Genomic DNA, 20,180 nt, shown 5'->3' with positions numbered 1-20,180 from the left:
TGTAAATAATATTGCACCAATATTGTTTGCTACTTGGGAATATTTTACTTATTAACAAAGTTACAGAAAATTATCTTATTAGTGTATATTTGGTATGACTTTTTAATATTACAGTTTATTATACTTAAAATAAAGTTTTTTTTTTTTTTTTAGTATGAAATAAAGTAAGAAATAGAAATATTCTTTTTTTAATAATTTATAATGAAAGTTTTTTACAATACCTTTGTTATGTTTTTTTTGTCAATTTGATGATTTGAAGTTCATCTTTATCTAGTTTTGCACGTACCTCCTACCTAAAGTTTATCTTTGATTACAATAATAGAGATTAAACCACTCTTAAAACTGGAAAAAGCTTTAGTCCTAATAGCCTTCCTACATTCCTTCTTAAACTTATTCCAGACATAATTTCTAAACCTCTCAGTGTTATTATAAATAACTCATTTCAAAACGGTTTATTCCCAGATGCTTTCAAAGTTGCTAAAGTCATTCCAATATTTAAGAAAGGTTCTATAATGGATATGTCTAACTACCGACCTATCTCTCTTCTTTCAAACCTAAGCAAACTCTTCGAAAAAGCTATGCATAAGAGGCTCTATGCATTTTGAATAAATTTAAATGCCTTTACCAACACCAGTATGGGTTTCGTGCTAATCATTCCACAACTCACTCACTTAATAAAATTACTGAGTCAATTAGAAAAGCTCTCGATAATAAAAACTTTGCATGCGGTGTCTTTGTTGATCTACAAAAAGCTTTTGATACAGTAGATCTTTCTATCCTACTCAAGAAATTAGAATATTATGGAATCAGAGAAATACCTCTTAAATGGTTTACCTCCTATCTTCACAACAGATCTCAGTTTGTCTCAGTCGGAGACTCAAAATCTACTCAAATAAAATGTTCCAATGGTGTTCCTCAAGGGTCAGTATTAGAACCACTACTTTTTCTTCTCTATATTAATGACCTCAATAACTCAATTAAGTATGCAACTCCTTACCACTTTACTGATGATACTAACTTGCTCATTATCAACAAATCTTTAAAAAAATTAACAAATACATTAATCATGATCTTGCCAATTTAATTCAGTGGCTTCGCTCAAATAAGCTTTCCCTCAACTGTAACAACACTGAACTGGTCATATTCAAATCTAAAAAAACAAAAATCAATAAAAATTTAAACTTTAGATTAAGTGGGCAGAAAATCATTCCTGTAAACTCAATCAAATATCTTGGAATTGTAATTGATTCCAACCTATCGTTTGTATCCCACCTCAAAGACTTAGCCTTAAAATTAAGCAGATCAAATGGAATGCTGGCTAAAGTTCGCCATTATGTCAATCTGAAAGCATTATTAAACATATATCATGCCATTTTTGGCTCGCATATACGATATGCTTGTCAAATACGGGGACAATCTCAACAGCAAGAAGTTTTAAGGATATCTCATCTTCAAAACAAAGCTTTAAAAATAATACATTTTCAGAATTACAACTCCAATCCTAATGTGCTTTATCTTACCTCTAAGATCCTTAAACTATGTGACCTTGTTCAATTCTTGAATTGCCAGTTTGTCTGGAACCACCAACACAAAAACCTACCTCTTACTTTCAACAATTTCTTCCCAAAAAATGCAAATAACCGATACTATCTTGGATCAACTGATAATCTCAATCTTACAGTCTTATATCATCGTTCTGTTACTTATGAATATAAGTTCATTAAAAATCAAAGTATAAAATCTTGGAATAACCTTCCCTATGACCTAAAAACTCTTTATTCAATTTATGTTTTTAAGAGTAACCTATTCCATTCCTTCCTAATCAAATACAGTTTATAAATCCAAAGATATGTGTATCTATGTATAAGTGTTTGTGATAAGCGCATGTGAATAAGTGTGAGTGTATATGTATGTATGTGTATATGTATACATGGATGTGTATGTGTGTATGTGTATGTTTGTATATAATTATATGTGTATATATGTGTGCGTGTGTATGTAAGTATATATATGTATATATATGTTTGTGTGTATGTATGCGTATATATATATATATATGTGTGTGTGTGTGTGTGTGTGTGTGTGTGTGTATATGTAAATATATATATATGTATGTATGTATATATATATGTGTGTGTGTGTGTGTTTATATATGTGTCTATATATGTCTGTATGTAACATAATGTGTGTATGAACATAATTTTATATTCTGATATTTTCATAATTACTGTTGTGTAAGGTTTTTATATAACCAACGTTATTAATATATTTGATTATCTATTTGAGATAAAAGGTGTATGTGTGTGACTAATACTAAATTACTATTATTCTTTTTATGATTATTGTAATTATTTTTAATGTTGTCATTTTATTTTTATTATTATCATTATACTCTTATCATTGTATTGTTATTATTGTTACTACCACCACTCTTATTATTATCATTATTAGTATTTTACTCCTTTAACTTTTAATGTTTGCTTTGTTACTGCTGTGGACGATTATTACTATTAGCATTAACAATATATTTAGTAGCTTTTATTTACAAGGTTTTTACTTAAAATTAGTACATGTACTATTTGTAAACTTCCGTGAATTTAACAACTATTTCAGAATATATATGAATTGAATTGAATTGAATTGATTATAATTCAATATTAAAAATTTATTAATGAAATCAATTGGAATATTTGCTTTAAAAAAATTTCAGTTCAAAAAATGTGCCTTTTTTTTAGATTTGAAGCATGTAATAATTTTATTCTTATAATAGATTTAAATTCAAGAATAAATTTTTTATTCATCAAATTTAAATTTAACTTAATTTAAAAGATCAAATTTAAAGTTAACTTGACCCTCCACCAAGTCAGTGGAGGGTCAATACCAACAGCCTCCACCAACTTGGTGGAGGCTGTTGGTGTTGACCTATTAATTTGAACAAGTGCGATTGTTCAAGTTAATACTAGCCAATTGTTTATTGTCTAGCCAATCATATTATTACCTCACATGATTTTTTGAGATATGAGATTTTTACTAGCTTCTTCTCTTCTTCTTTTTTTATTTTTTTTAAGTTCCGCTTTACCATAAATGATTAAATTATTTTCTTTATATTTATTTTTATCATTTTGTTCAAAATAGTTTAACATCTCAGTTATATGGATTTGATTTTTCTATTTTTCTATTCATCTTTTCTAAGGATAAGGCACAACTATTTAAAATTTTCTTAAATTGTAATCTCAAATCTAATGACCGCACTCCTTTTGATTGCTGTTATGTTTATTTAAGATTGTTCAAAATAGTGGCCAAGAAATATTTCACAAATTCCTTCGGCATTCATATAATTATAATGAACAGATAGCTGCAATCAATTCGTTATGGAGTATTGCATTTAATAGTCAAGCTAAAGATATTATTCGAGGTATGGGCAAGCTCATGAATCTCCTGCTAAAACTGAAGGTTAGATTTTTTTTCTTTTTATTAGATTTTTTTTTAAATATAATATTTAGATTAGTTTTTATATGAAAGTATAATAAAAAGTATAGTAAAAAAACAATATAATGTTTACATTATATTGTTTTTTTACTATAATAAATATTCTTCGTACATAGATACTCCCTACCCAAACCTTAAGTTAATGCATATTTACTAAATTCTCCACTGTTTAGTGTTATATATATATAAATATATATATCAAGGTGGAAAATAATGCCTGGTCAATGGTCAAAGACCACCCAATATGACTAAAAATGCTATTTTGACCTCCCAAAATGAATCCTTGGCGGTCAGGATTGATCGGTTGAAAAAGAAATCTGAGTTTTGGAAAACAAGGTTTTACAAGTAACCATGATTTAATTTGAAAAATGCATATACTAAAATTTTATAAAACCATTTAGATTTAAAATGAATTGAAGTTTGTTAAAAGGGCGGATTTGCATAAGATGTTTTGAGCAAATCCAACTTTTCAAAAACACTGATTCAAATAAGCATTTAATTGTATATATATATATATATATATTATACTTGATAACAAGATCTCTACTCCCTTGAAATATTGTATATAAATTAATTAAAAAAAAAAAAGGTTTACATCCATAATAGAAGTTTTTTATTTAATTATATGACATAAACTATTTAAATTATTTAAATTATATTCATTTTACTTTTAAAAAACCTTTATTTCAAAAATGATTGAAGTTTTTATTTTTTTATTGTTCTAGTAAAAAATATTTAATATATTATTTTTATAATAATATAAAATTATATGATGATTGCTGTATTTAACTGAGAACATTTTTTTTTTTAACTGTACTTAATCACTTTTTTTTCTTTCAAATCTTTTCATTTATTTTCTTGTAAGTTTTTGCAGCAGATGTAATAAATCTATAAATGATTTATAGATAAATTAAAAATTATCTCTAATAGGATTCTTAAAAATATATATATTTACTAAAATCTTGTTTTATGAAACACTAGTAATTTTTGTAGTAGTGTTTCATAAAACGATTGTCTTCTTAGTATTAAGTATTTGTTTAAATAGTTTCTGCGCATAAATTAAATATCGCACTGGTGTTAATTACTAATTTTAACAGTTTTTAAAATGAGCAGAGATAAAAATAATTTATATCTCAGCTCATTAAAATCAGAGATATAAAATCATTATTTAAAATTTTTGTATGTTATTAAGAACATTTTCTCTTCAAACTGTACTTTTTTTAATTATTTAATCTTTTCATTAATTTTTTTCCCGCTAATGAGAAGTCATTGCAATGAATGAATTTTTTTTAAATAAATTTAAAATTATCAATTGCTTGTTTGCACTTTTTTTTTCTATCTTTGAATTGTAATGTAAATCAAACATCAACTTGTCTCAATGGAGGCAAGTATAAAGAAACAAACGACACTTTCATTTTTCAATAGCATTTCATAAAACAATTTCTTGTAGCATTAAGTATTCAGTTTAAATTTTATTTTTTTTAATATCTAAAAATAAATAAATAATAAATACTAAATTACTTGGATATTATCAAACTTCTTTTTTTAAATTAAATGAAACTCCGTGACGCGAGTGTTGTTTTAAACAAATTAACATTAGTAAGTAATTTGAACGTTAGTTATTGCGAGTTTAAATTTAAAAAAATACATTTTATTTAAAATTATTATTTTAAAAAGAATATGAGTTTGTTTATTTTTAAGCATTAAGTTATTTTTATGTGCTTAGTTTTAGTCATAAATTATTTATACTCTGAGGAAAATTTAAACAAAGTAAAAAATAAAAATTTTGACTGCCCAAAAAAAAACAATTGACCGTCAATTCCTTGTGTCAGCTGGTCAAATTGACAAATTGCCTTCGATTTCTTATTTTCCACGCTGATATATATACATATTTTTTTTTAGGGTGGTCGCCCAAAATGAAAGTTGAGAAATTTAAAGTCTTACCATTATCCTTATTCTTATATTAAGAAAACATTATGTAATTTTGTTTAGCTTGATATTGTCATTCTAAGGGGTGCCACTTTTTCAGAGCATTTGAAAATTTTTGCTGATGTGTTCTTCTACACAATAGGACGTTGACTTTTTTGTAAATTTTTGGTATCTCCAGTTTCCTGTATAAAAAACAGGTGAACTTTGGTTTGAAAGTAACTGAAAAGTCATTGGTTTTATTTAATTATTGAAAAAGGTCACCCACCATGACCCTTGATTACACACTGGCTCCCATATATCAGTGAATTTTTAAAGTATATCAACCTGGGTCTTAAAAGAACTTTTATAGTGATTTTAAAATTTGTAATCTTTTGTACCAAAAGTTAAAAATAAAAAAAATTACAAAAAAATGTCCTAAAAAACTACCTTTTTAATTTTTAGTTAAAAATTATTTTTTTTTGTATATAAAATTTAGGCAGTTTGTTTTTATTTGCAACCATTATTATTTCTGAAATCTCTATGAAATTCTGGTTCTTTTGAGACCCAGGTTGATATACTTTTGAAGAAAAAAAAATTAACTGATATATGGGAGCCAGTGTGTAATCAAGGGTCATGGTGGGTGACCTTTTTCAAAAATTAAATAAAACCAATGACTTTTAAGTAACTTTCAAACCAAAGTTCATCTGTTTTTTATACAGGAAACTAGAGATACTATATGTTGATATTGGTTTCAATATCAACAATATAGTGTTATAGTTTAATGTTGAAGTAAAAAAACAAAATATCACAAAAGTGCTAATTTATGCTATTTTTTATAAATCGTCTTTATAACGCTACATTACACAACAAAAAGTACTGGTTTCTATGAGCGTTGAAATATATGGTAAAACTCTTTTTTTAAATTTAATAATGAAAATTCAGTCTTCTCACAAACTTACCGTTACTTGATATATGTACATTTTGCCATGCATATTCTTAACTGTGTAATGTAAATGTAAGGACGTTTTACTGTGTCTAACCCCCAATGCATGTTTGTTACCCATCGCTTATCCCTAACAATCAGTTTGTGAATGTATAATTTTGAATATAGTTAATGAACAAAATAATACAATTTTAATTTGCTGCATCAAATGCATTAGTAATATTTAAAAAATTGAACAATTTGTAATAAAATGTTTAATAGTGACATTAAAATGATTGAAAAAGTCTTTTAAAATGGTTTTAAAAAACTTTTAAAAGTACTGTATATTAAGATAGTAATGTTGAAAATGAAATTTTTTATGAGAGAAAGCAAAGTGTAATTAACTTGGCAGCATATTATATAACCTAACAAGAATACTAAGGGTTATGAACTGAATCAATGGTGGACAATACCAGCAAGAATTTTTCTAGTGTTCTTTGCAAGATTTTGAATGTTCTGGCAGAGGAAAAGTGACATCAGCAACTTAGTTAGTTGTTCTGACTGCTGTGTCCCTTCGGATCAGATTGGATCAAATCAGAACAATATAAAATCAAATAGTGTGTTTTATTACAAAATACTTACTTCCTAGTCATTTATGTTATTACAAACATTTATGTTTTACAAAATACATACTTCCTAGTCATTTATGTGTCCAGAAAGTGGAACATTTGCATAATTAAATTTAAAAAACTCACAAGGATAACTGACTTTTATAATCCACTTGGATTGAAAAGGACCCTCAAACAAGTTAATGGATAAAAATCCTTATCATTATTAATGTTATTCAAATAAATCCACAAGATTTCAAGGACTATTGTTTAACAGCAAAGCTATTTAACTACAAGTTAGTTCCTTTTTCTAACATTGCTCTGCTAAAATTATCTATCTGTGATTGACATGAGCCTATGACTTGTGCTAATGTCAAATTCATTGAAAGAACATAACAGAAAAAATGCCAGCACAAACCAATCAACTTCTAGAGTTTTAAATGTTAAACCAAAGCTTATAAAACTTTCATAATTTAAGGCTGTTTTTTCTTTTGTGCCACTCCAGAACTGAGAATACTAACCAGTGGTTCTTCACCTGTAAAATGACAGGATGCAATGAAAAGCTTTTAACTTTTAGGCCATAATGTAATGGTTATTAGATATAATATAATGGTAGAATCTTGTTAGATATTATGGTAATTACTGTTTATTATACTATTGTTTCAGTTATAAAATTTAAAAGTAGTTAACTACTTCACAAAATTTTAAAGTAGTTTTAATGTTTCTAAGTATTGTTATAACCGCAATTAGAACCTTGTTATAGTAAAGATGTGATTATTTCACTACAATAAGGTTCTATCTGCATTTTGGGGGTATTTATTTTTCAATGAAGAGTGAAACATTTTTTAGTTACAAATATTAATACTAAAGGCAAATGCTTATGTTATCTTGGGTGAAAAATATTATGGATTGATACTAATAAATTTTTAAGGTAGGAACATAACAATTTTTGACATTGATTTACTTAAAACTACTCACGGATCAATTAGAACCTTGTCAAACCAACGCGATTATCTAGGTCCTTAATCATGTTTAACTTTTTAGATAAACAAGTATCTGGATCAAAGAATGCAAGTGATACCATCAATTCACTGATGTACCCAAGTGTCTGGAAAAGGCTGTTTCAGCTCCCTTTGAGGTTGTCCTGTCTTTGTAACTTGCTACACGATGGAGAAACTCCAGATCATTGACTGATGCTGCAACAGCTAAAGTAGTTGTGAACCAGGAACGCACGTAAATAATGACTGTAAATGCCAAATATTGATTGATGCCATTCTGCTCTTGTTTGGGCATACAAAATTGATTTTTAAATAGAGTTATCTTGCTCACATATATGATACACATACCTTGCATGATGGAGTGCTCCAGGTTGTATAAAATAAATACCGCAAGGTGTACCGCCAAGGTTATTATTTCCAACAACCGTAAGTCATCTCTAAGCTAATTCATGTAGAGTTGACACTGACAAAATGAAATGATTTCATCATGATTGGTAATCTTGACAGCATTATCCATGACTTCAAAATGGGTTTGATTAATATACTTCCTATTTTGTTTGAACCTCGTCTTTATATATGACGGACTAGCAGCTGTGGCCATAGATGTTCACTAACTGTTTATTCTGAGTAAAACATGAAATTTTGATATGCCAATACTACTAAAAATAATTTATAAATTAAATACTATTAATGTTACTCTATAGCCTATTTGCTTTAAAATTGCTTTTGTAATTGGTACAACAAATTTGATTGAAAATAAGTAACTGATACAAATAGAAAATAAACAATTTAAAAACATGTTAAAAAATTAAATAATAAAAATGATGCACATACCTAGATCTGCAGTACAGACTGTTGAAGAAGCTGCCAGACTAAATTAGTGCACTATCAAAATATTTTTTATGATAACTAATAATCTAATAATATTAATAATATCACAATAATTTTATTAAAAGTAAACATTTTTAAGCAGTGAATATATGCAATTATCCATTATCGAACCAATGCATTATTCATTATTGGCATACTGCAAACTTGTCATCAAGTGTGGCACCACACTTGATGACAAGTTTGCAGTATGCCAATACTGAAAACTTGTCATCAAGTGTTAAGACGATTTTGATAAAATCGTCTTAACACTGCAATTTTTTTTTTTCATTATATGGAACAATATTTTATAGTAAGACATTGAAAAAGTAACATTTTTTTTTGATTATGCACCACCTTGATATATATATATATATATATATATATATATATATATATATATATATATATATATATATATATATATATATATATATATATATATATATATATATATATGTATATATATATATATATATAATATTTTTAGAGGATTCTTAATAAATTTAGCTTGTTTTAGGAATCTGATAATGATGGTTTGCGCTGCGCTGCTAGTGGAGTAATTTGGGAATGTGTTGAAAAGTATGAGCTTAATGGTAAAAATTTTTATATATCTTTATATAAAAATATACTTATTTAATATACTTGTTTATATATCTAGTATAAAAACAAGTATATTAAGTATAAGATCATAAAAAAATTATTTAATCTTTGTATGTTTGTCTCTTTAGGAAATAAAGAATCTCTTCCTTCAATTGATTATGTTGTTATTAGCTACGAATTTGATGCTGAGTCTCTTGCATTAGATATCAAAGAAGAACTCCAGTGTAATGGTTTTGTTGTTTGGACAAAAAATACCGAAGATGATATTAGTTTTCTGGAAGCCATGGGTGAAATACAATGTTGTTCTATTTTTATTGCACTAGTTTCAAGAGTATATAAAGAAAGTCCAAGGGCATTTTCTGGTAGGTATTCTTTCGGTTTACAAAAATATATTTATTCCTTCATAAAAATTTTATGATTGGAGATCATTTTCAATGTAACCAATAAAAACCTTTTTCATTACAAAGATCATAACAATTAACCAGCTTAAATATAACACATTTTATAAATTTTTAATATTTTTTATCTAGAACTAGAGTTAGCGCACACTTTGCGCAAACCTATTGTTCCATTGTTACTAGAGAAAAATTTCTGTCCTGATGGTTGGTTAAGTGATGTGATGAAAAAGACTAAGCCTATTGACTTTAGTATTGGTTCAAGCCATAGTGTTAGATTTGAATTACTTGTGGACTTAATTAAATCAAATCTGGGTCATAGTACCTTGAATGAGAAAGTGACAACAGCTGAAGGTAAATTACTGAATAATAACCTACGGTTTTCTGGAAAATCTATATGAAAAGCAAGTTTGTTTTTTTTATTTTCAGATTTATTATGTGTACCACAGGAATTTTTTCAAGAGTTTTTATGTAGTAATTATTATTTTTTTTATAAATTATTAAAAGTTATATAGAAATATTTTTTTGATATAGAGAATAAGTTTGAAAGAAATCAAGATGTTACAAAATGGTCAAATAAGGATGTTGTTGATTGGTTAAAAGAAAACAACCTAATAAAGTAATTATAAGTGTTTTTTATTTTTTATAAAAATAAATAAGGTAAACATAAATAATTTAAAAACATAAGTAAACATGAATACAAAGAATTTTTTTTTTTAGATTTACCAATGCCAGTAAAAGGTTGTTAAAAATCAATGGTTTACACCTGCTTATGTTTTATGATCTAAAAAAGCAGGTAATTTTATTAAAACTCATTTAAAACATTCTTAAACTGTTGTAATTAAAAACTTTTGTTTGTTTTGTTAACATTTATTTTGTCTAATTATTATTATTTTTATACGTTTTAAAGAACTATTTAAAAACACAATTTAAACTCTCATGTTAATTTTCTCTCTTCCAAATTTCACCTTTTTTACGAATTTTGCTGAGAATAAATAAGAGAATTGTTGTTTTAAGCAGATTTGGTAAGATAATTAAATAATTAACACAGGTTTTTTTAATTTTTTGGATACATAAACATTCTTTAGGGACTCAAAAAGTAACAACTAAATGAGCTACAAAATAAGTTGAACAAATAGTCTACAGAAGTAATATTCAAAATTCTGTGATTGTACAACCACTTTTTTTTTTAACTGGTATCATTGATAAAAAATAGTTTTTATAAATTTTAGCTGTTTTTATAAATTTTTTAAATAAATTTTTTTTCAGATTATTTGGTCTGTGTTCTTTTTTAAAATTAAATACGAATAAATTAAAGGGGGATTAATCCTTAAAAAGTATCTACTGGTTCCTTGATTTTAAAAAAAAAAAGTCCTAAAAACTAAAATTCACCTGACTGAATTGTTTCTAATACCAGACTAAAATCACCTTATTTAGGGAGAGTGGAACATCCCCAACCCTCCCCTCCCTAAAATCGCCTCTGCCTGTGAAAATATTTTATCTTTTACTTAGTTGTTATTGTATGATTATTATTTGTATGATTATTGTATTATTATTATTTGTATGATTATTGTATGATTATTATTGTATGATTATTATTATTTATATGTTAATAATTTTATTGTACAACGGTTTACTAAAATGTTTACAAAAAGAACAAAAATATATATTTAAAAAAAAATTTTTTTACATTCTTGGGAAATCTTCAAGATAACAAAATATAATAATAAAAATTTATTTAAGTAGAGACACAAGTTTTTAATTAAACGTGTTTTATGCTTATTTTCGAATTAAATATTTTTAGAAAGAAAAACTTAAAAGTAATTATTATTTTGAAATTTTGTATTTTAAAATATATAATATCAATATTCAAAAATAATTACAAAACATGAATAACTGAAATTTGGAAATTTTAAATTTTATGTTTAATAAATGCAAATTCTTTGGATTTCTTTATAAATGCATAGAGTATGCATTTAGAGTAGGTGTCGCTTTTAAAAACGAATTTTTGTTGAATTCTATAAAATATCAAAGCATTAAAACTTGGAACAACCTTCCTTATGAACTAAAAGTTCTCGATTCATTCTCAACCTTTAAAACTAGATTATTCTACTTTTTATTAAAAAAATATAGTTAGTGTTTATAATTTCTATAATCAATTTTTGTTGTCTTTAGTATTTTTTTTTTTTTTTTTAATTTCTACTATATATTTTGTTGTCATTACTATTGCTTATTGTTATTTCTATAAATATTTACATTACTATTATTAACTACTTTTAACTATTACTACTAATATTAATTTTGTTATTATTATTATTATTATTTTTGTTATTATTACTATTATTATTATTGTTATTATTGTTATTATTATATTATTATTGTTATTATTATTAGTGGTATTATTAACATCGTTATTTTTATGTTATAAAGTTTATTATTTTTATTATATATTATGAAAATTAGCATTATATTTATTTGAATTAGATATTATTAACATTAGCAGATGTTTACTTTATATTAGTAAATTTACTATTTGTAAACATCCTTGAGTGTGAAATCTTATTTCAGAAATAAATTATTGATTATTGATTGTTTTATAAAAAAAGTTGGTATTTAATTATTATTTAGTGTCATATACTGCTTTTAATTTTGACTTAAATCATTTTTTGTTTATCAAAGTCATGCTAATTTTGCTTCGTGATGTTAGTGTGCTTAAATTTCTGAGAGAATCAAGTTGATTGATTTTATTAAAAAACTGATATTAGTTTTTTTTATGTTCAATATTTTTATTCGTTATAGAGTCCTGATTACTATTACTCCGTGTTAGATTTTCGTCTTGGATTAAAAGATATTCTAGATACGCTTGAGTTCACCTATGCGCTTGATAGACTACTTGGAAATGAGCGTCTGATTTAACTTTTGATTTGATCGTCCGATTTAACTGATTTAACGATTTAAAGTATTGCATCCTTATGTTTTTTTAAGGTTGTAAAATTTTATGAAACAGCTTTTTGCTCCGAGTATCTGACATCGTTATCGGATTGCATAGTATGAACATTTTGGATTATTCATTCAACGTTTGAATTGATACCGTTATATAAAATGATGGTCGCAAAGGGATGTTTTTTATTATGAACGATAATAAACAATTAGAAACTTTTACAAGTGAAAAATCGATGTTAATATTTTGTATATATTTGTAAAATTTAAATGTTTTTATATTTAAAATTTTTGTTTTGATAAAGTGGCCAATCATTTTGAAATAATCATTATTTGATTTTGAGACAACTTTCTTACATTTCCTCTTTTTTTTTTCCAGACATAACTTCCTTAAGTTTTCTTCTTTTCATTTGAAGACACAACTTTTTTAAACTTTTTGAATTTCATTAGAAAATTAAAACCTAGAAAAAATTTCTTTAATAATTTAAAGCAGATTGTTGCAATACTTTTGTTGAGTACGACTTGAAAACAATTAATTGATTTAAAATATTTTATCGTTAATCGATTAATTTATAAACAATCAATTAATTTGTTGTTTTAAATGTTGAACTTGAAATTAAAAAATATTTTGCAAGAAACCGGAGTTAATTCTATTCTTAAACAAGTAATACATTTTTAGTGCAGTTATCTTGCTGCCATTTTTAATGCTTTTTGAAAAATATAGTTCTTAAGTTTGAGACAAATTATTACGCAACTCTTCTCAAAGCAATCTGCAACTTTTTAGAAATTGTTTTGTTTGATACACCAGGATTTTCAACTAGAAAATGCAGAAAAAATTTCTCGCTTCTTATCTTCATTTGATGACATTTCAATTGTTTTGATAACAGAGTTGTTCAAATTTCGCTCGGAGGTTTAATTTCAAGCATATGCTGACATTTATCATGCGCATGCGTAACTTTATAAACAACAACAATGTAATTTTGATTTTTGATTTTTTTTTTTGTAATGGTCTTTTACCGTAACCTAATAAAAAAAGGTTATATCTTTACTATAAAGGTGTATATACCAGATCTCAATTTATAAATTGATAATATTGTAGCCAAGGAAAATATATTTCATTAGAAACATTTAAATTAAATAATTTTCATCTGATAAAATACGCGGGTATGTCGGAATTGATTTTATGGTTATCCACACTACTAAAACTATAAATTAGCGTTAATTACAATTACAATTTTTATTTTAATTTTAATTTAATTACGATTCTTATGCTTTAAAGCTTTATAAATTTAAAAAAAAGATATGAAATAAGCGTCCGGTTACTTTTTTAAGTGTAAAATCAAATCTAATATTTTAGCAATAAAAAAACACGTAATAATGAATGAGTCTCACGAAACAAAACTAAGAACGTCATCTAGAATATGTGGAGAAAGTCTAGGAGTTAGTAGTGTTCTTTAACAAATCACCTTGTTAAAAAAGAATTTTTTTTTTATCCCAATCCATAAGAAATATGCATCAAATTTTTTTTATCCCAATCGATAACAAATATGGATCCTTAAAAAAATGCGATATAGATGGTTTTCAATATTAAAAAAATATTGAAAGTTAAAATATTAAAACACTGAACTAAAATTAAGACTTTAACCTGATAAAATATATGATATAAATCTAAAATATATAAACCATATATTATTAAATACAAAATAATAAATACACAAAACTATAAGACAATAGTAAATAAAAAATATATAAACTGAATGAGTTTGCTTTAAAACCAATGGAGGAAGGAAAAAAATGAAAAAGATGAGCGGAAGACCTTTAAGTAATTTTAGTGAAAATATTTGAACTAGACATACAATAAATAACAACATTGAATCTTAAACTACAAGATATTAATCACATTTAAAAACCTCATGTGTATTTTTGTGTGTGTGTACTATTTGCAACGACATTATGTATAAACCAATTACTTTAAAAACTTCAATCATTCTGCGCACTATGTCTATTACCACTTATCATTGGCAGACTAATATCGAAAACAAAATGCCCTAAATGTTTTTTTTCAATTCCAAATAATAGGTTAATTTTGTCGACCAATGTCATTAAGTTTTTGAAAGAAGTATGAAATTGTGGTAGATTGATTTAAATCACACAACTGTCAGAACAAAAGAAACATCAAAAACTTGTCAGACAACTTTAATATCAATTTTAACAACATTATCAGTGATAATGTTGATTGTGATCACTATCAACATTATCACTGATAATGTTGTTGAAATTGATATCACTATCAACATTATCGTCACCAACTTCATAAACAAACCTTTTAGATATATTTGCATAGGAATCAGCAAGTGTTATGCCAAGGAATATTGAAGATGCTGCTTTACATATAATAAAACAAAAAAATCTCAAACAACATCCAACGTTATTGAATTTCCAACAGGTAGGTCAAGGGTAAGATTATTTTACCATAACAGAAAACTGTCAAATTACTAAAACAAAACAAAAATGCTATAAATTTGAAATAAGGAAAATGTAGTATGGTTTTAGATATTTTAAATAAATTACGCAACATTTTCGTCCTTATGCTTCACCTTAGCATCAAGATGCCTACAAAGAAATTTCAGATAAATGTTTATGCATACTCACAGACAATTACAGCTAAAACATAGTGTGAGCAAAACATTTGGAGAAAGCAACAGTTTTACAATCAAGCAAACTGCTACTTTTTTGAAATTCTTTTTTGAAATACTTGATCTGCTCAGAATACGTTCTTTGAAAAAGAACGTATTCTGAGCAGATCAAGTATTTCAAAAGTCAAAATATCTGCTAAAGAAATGATAAGTTTAAAAGCAAATATTAGCAACACTAATGTCAACATGAAAATATTATCACAAGATTGATAAACAAGATTACAATTATTAGATATATATCTTGAAAAAACAAGTTTAACATTTTCAATAGTTATTGATAATAAAAAAAAACATAATTTTAGGTAGTTGAAAACCAACTCTAGTTAAAAATCGAATTGGGCTTAACAATACTGATATACACAAGTAAGCTATTGAAACTTATAAAAACTTCAAGGTACTCTTCTCTATGTTTGGAATTTGTCTCAAGCTTATCAACTCCTGCATTCAGTTCAATGAAGATAACAAACAGGATCTTGGTATGTCATATGTTATTTTCTTGGTAAAACACAATAAATGTAGAAAATCATTTTTGTTCTTTGATCTTCAACTTTGCTTTTTAAATCATTGTGTTCAATCACATCAAAGCTTTACACGCTGGAGTATCATGTATTATTTTTCATTAGAAATTGGAGAGTAGTACTTGGTGCTTATGGAGAGCAGGGTGGAGAGAGTATTCATGCTGAAATCAACTGCATAAAGAGTACCTACTTGCATATGAAGGGAGCACATAGATTAAAAAGCATAATGGATGAGGATTTTAAAGAAACCACCCAGCTTAAAAATAACAAAAAAAGACTCTGAAAGATAATGAAAATAATTCGATAACTATTGTAAAACGGTTTAAAGATAATAAATGACAGTATTAAAGCCTAAATATTATTTCTGTTTGTATCTTTAAGCACTAGCGTAGCAAAGGACCCGCAGATGCAGGATAGCCCAGAGTTGTTGGGGGTCCAAGCCAAATTTTACAATTTTTTTTAAAGTTGTCATTCTTAAAAATAATATGCATGTTTATAAACATAACAACATTAGCAATTGTTGTTATTATTATATAGCTAAGAACTACAAACTCTTTTTCTGACTATATTTTTAAATTTAATAATAACCTTGACTAATGCTTCAAATAGTGAGCTTTTTTTTATTTATATCTGAAAAATTAAAAGAAACTGTATTAACTCATAAATATACAATTTATAAATTGTATATTTATGAGTTACCACTTAACTATAGTTAAGTAGTAAGTATGATATCGTAAGGTTTTAAAGCAAAATACAATCGTAAAGCTATTGTATTAAAAAAATAACTTATTTTAAAACAAAGGTTGCTAAGACGGATGTCGAGGTTGCAGTATAGCTTAAGGTGGTTCAGATTAAGGTGAAAATTTTTTTCAAACTTGAGTGAAAGCTTATAAGTTGCGCAAACCATTGTTTTATATGAAAGACTTTTTTTTTTTAATTTAAAAAAAAGTTTAAGGTTGGCACACGGCCTCAAAGTACTGTTTTTTCAGCCTTTTTTGACATTTTTGACCCATGTGTGCCACCTTTTAACATTTTTTCATTTAATTTTTTTTTTCTATATTTATTCTCACATTGACTAAAACTAAAAAAAAATTAGGCACTCTTTCTGTATATTTTTTTTCTCAACACTGAAAAGGTTATTGAAAAAGTTATAAAGTACACAAAAAATATTATTTCTCTATTTCTACGATCTTTTATATTACAAAATCCACTTTAATTAGTCAAATTATAAATAAGTTATTAAAATGTGCTAAATTATTTTAGATATCAAACTTAGTGAAGTATCTAAAGTAAGGTGGATCAGCTCTCCCCTATTAATATACCTATCTTTCAAGTTGAAGAAAGACACGTGAGAAAAATAAAGTTAACGTAACATTAGATTATTTTAAAATTATTAACAAATTTTTGTTTGAAAATACTATAAGTTGTGTTCGATACTAATTCCGTTTTTTTTTCCTATTGCCTACTTCTTTTGTAAAAATAGTTAAACAAGAACAAATCTTGTCTTTTCTTCGCTTTGGTTGTTTTTCCAATCAGTTCTTTAACTAGTAGGCCTTCTCTGATAAGTCATTGACCACAGCAAGGAATTAAATAATAATTTCAAACTCAACATAAAAATGGTTAAACTTTCAGAACTATGAAGGGATCTTAAGCTACTGCAACTTGCTCTTTCCGTATCTAATCCTATCAAAGATAAGCACAGATTGCTCAGTTACTAGAGCACTACGAGATGGAGACTAATCTTATGCAAAATCTATAAAGTGAAAAAGCTTCTTATTGGCCATGACACTTTAAAATGTAAAACATATTCTACCAAGATCAAGATACCAGCTGTGCCTGCCAAATAATTTTATTGCTGAAGTAGCCGCATAAAGATTTAAATCCACAAACCTCTTCATCTGCCACAGTGTTTTCATGTCCTACAAAATATTTGAACAAAATTAGATTGTTTCATCAATCAAACAATTAACTAATTCTTTTTAATCTGTTTTCTTATTTCTTCTAATTATTTTTAATTTGATATGGAGAGGCAGTTGCAGATACTGCTCTAAGGAACTACTGAGTGTAAATGATGTCTACAACATAGTCATACCTCTTTTATATTTTCCTCTGAAAGATTTGAAACAACTTCCAACAGTAAATATATTTAAGGTAATACAATGCTTTTGCCATAATTTTTGTATGAAACAATGGACCAGGAATATGAAATTTGAACCTCTCTTTTTGAGAAACTGCCTTTCCTGATTTTAGGTGTTTAAAGAGCTGAATGTCTGGACCAGACATTTTACTACCGGAAGAAATCTTGTTAAAGTGGGTAACATGTCTTTCTAAAACGAAATGTTTACGAGCAAGGAAAAGTAATAACTGCCCAAAATTATTAGTCATTCTTGTTTTTACTCCGTGGTGTTTTCTAGTTTTGCAAGCAGTTGTATCAAAACATATACACTGTAAATGATAACTAAGATCAAAAGATTCTATTAGATTGTAAACTGCTTTGAAATGCATTTCTACAGCGTCTGACTCAATATGAGGAATGCCTAATAGCTTTTCCCAATCAAATTCGCTAGAACAGCAAATCTTTCTCTTGTGGCTAAAACGTGATGATGACTCAGACAAAACAAAATCATTTATTCCTCCTCCTGAGATGGCTATAACACTGTTTATGATAGCAGCGTACTAGGTGACAAAAAGTCCTTCTATTACAGCAGTTAGCGTATGTTTTAGAATATCTTTAGGTAGTATTATACTTTGTTCTTCTTCGTGTTTATTATCATTCAGCTCACTATTAACAGAGTCATTGCATTCTGAGCTTAAATAACCAGTGAAATTACTGACATTCTGAGCTATGAAATATTTGTAAGTTTTCTTTTTCTGAGGATTCCCTTTAAACGTTTTTTTTTGCAGATCTCTCAGTACCCTTTTTAAAGCCAGTATTGGAACAACCCAGACAACATTGTCGTTTTTCCTTATGCATTTTCAAAAACATAATGTTCATACTTTTAGTTTCTTTTGTTCTTTTTCTATCCAGTGTTACTTCATCAACCATTATTTTTATGTCATGTCCCAACCAAAATATATTTTTAGATTCTGTTTAAAAAATCTCTCTATCCTTGGTGTCAATCTGTTTTTAAGGGGTTGCAGATATTTATATTTTATTTTATAGAGTTTTTCCTTCTTTCCTAAAATTAATGTTAATTAGACCGTAAAACGCATAGAATGCTACGAGTTTTGTGTTCTTCAAGTTCCCAGGAAGCCTTCAGTTTAGATATAATGCAACAGCTCGCTTTCCGCTTCTGGACAATTTGGTGTAAATGTGAAACCTTTGTTTGAACAACGAACTAAGTTTTTACGAGAAATGGATGTTTTGAACTCTCTTAGGTAAAGATAATACTGAATTATTTCTTCAACAGTTAAAAACTGAATAGATGATAGTTTCTTCCTAGTTTTTTTTTACTAAAAATATTTCACAAATGGTTCACACAGGGTGGCACACATGGGTATTTAATGTAATAAACTCTCATGAAGTTAATTAGTTCTATAAAACTTATCTCAAACAAGAAACAATTTGGCATCTGTAAAAGTTAACAATAAACACATACTTATCTAGATTATACACAGACCAAATGATGCTAATTTATATAATATATCGCTAAATCCTTTAAATTAGCTCATAGTTTAAAAAGGAAGCCCAATTAAGCAGCTTTATTGTCAGTAATTTTAACATATCACATTTCCTACGTCCAGACACCCTATGGATGCTCAAATCATGTTCGACTTGTTATTTATCTTCAGCAGTAGTTCTATTTTAGAACTGTTTCCTAATGCTATATTAGGTAAAAAAAACTAAGGGTCGCTTTAGTATAACTTGAGAAATTTTGGTTTCAAAACCGCGTGAATCTCAGTTGTTTAGTTACAGCACGTGATTACAGTTCAATATCAAACTTTTTTGTATCAATCAACTGGAATTTATTATTTTTACATAAAAGCGGGGATCAAATGTTTAATTTAATTTCCAACAATTGTACCGTTTGCGAATACTTTAAAAGTATGATTCTTGGGTTACTCCACATATTAAAAACCTAATCCGAGAAAAAATATCCGCTTGGAATATCAACTGCTCAACTAAATGGAAGAATAATAAATTTAAAATAAACTATCTTCTTAATCGTTCCGTAAAATATTTAAGCAAAAAAAATATTTAAAGCTGTATATATATATTATATATATACACACATA

At 26.5% G+C, this 20,180-nt stretch overlaps 1 protein-coding gene and 1 long non-coding RNA gene across 6 annotated transcripts in view; both read left to right on the top strand.

Moving 5' to 3' along the window:
• The window catches only part of LOC101237114 (uncharacterized), a 38,490-nt gene extending 25,472 nt beyond the window's left edge, over positions 1-13,018 (top strand). For all 5 annotated transcript variants that reach the window (XM_065798019.1, XM_065798022.1, XM_065798021.1 and 2 more), the window contains exons 6-12: positions 3,283-3,453; positions 9,313-9,388; positions 9,524-9,757; positions 9,926-10,144; positions 10,325-10,409; positions 10,511-10,586; positions 12,590-13,018. In XM_065798019.1, the coding sequence (XP_065654091.1) occupies positions 3,283-3,453; positions 9,313-9,388; positions 9,524-9,757; positions 9,926-10,144; positions 10,325-10,409; positions 10,511-10,586; positions 12,590-12,706 (978 nt within the window). In that variant the 3' untranslated portion in view covers positions 12,707-13,018. The remainder of the gene's footprint in view (positions 1-3,282; positions 3,454-9,312; positions 9,389-9,523; positions 9,758-9,925; positions 10,145-10,324; positions 10,410-10,510; positions 10,587-12,589) is intronic.
• Positions 13,019-15,675: 2,657 nt separating this feature from the next.
• LOC136080039 (uncharacterized) lies at positions 15,676-16,293 on the top strand. The gene is made up of 2 exons (XR_010638401.1): positions 15,676-15,902; positions 16,050-16,293. It is a non-coding gene; the product is annotated as an uncharacterized LOC136080039 (long non-coding RNA).
• Positions 16,294-20,180: the final 3,887 nt, after the last annotated feature.

This window comes from Hydra vulgaris, chromosome 05, assembly GCF_038396675.1.
Source record: "Hydra vulgaris chromosome 05, alternate assembly HydraT2T_AEP".
Taxonomy (NCBI): domain Eukaryota; kingdom Metazoa; phylum Cnidaria; class Hydrozoa; order Anthoathecata; family Hydridae; genus Hydra; species Hydra vulgaris.
Note: the sequence above shows the minus strand (reverse complement) of the source record. Positions and strands in the feature narration are given on the sequence as shown.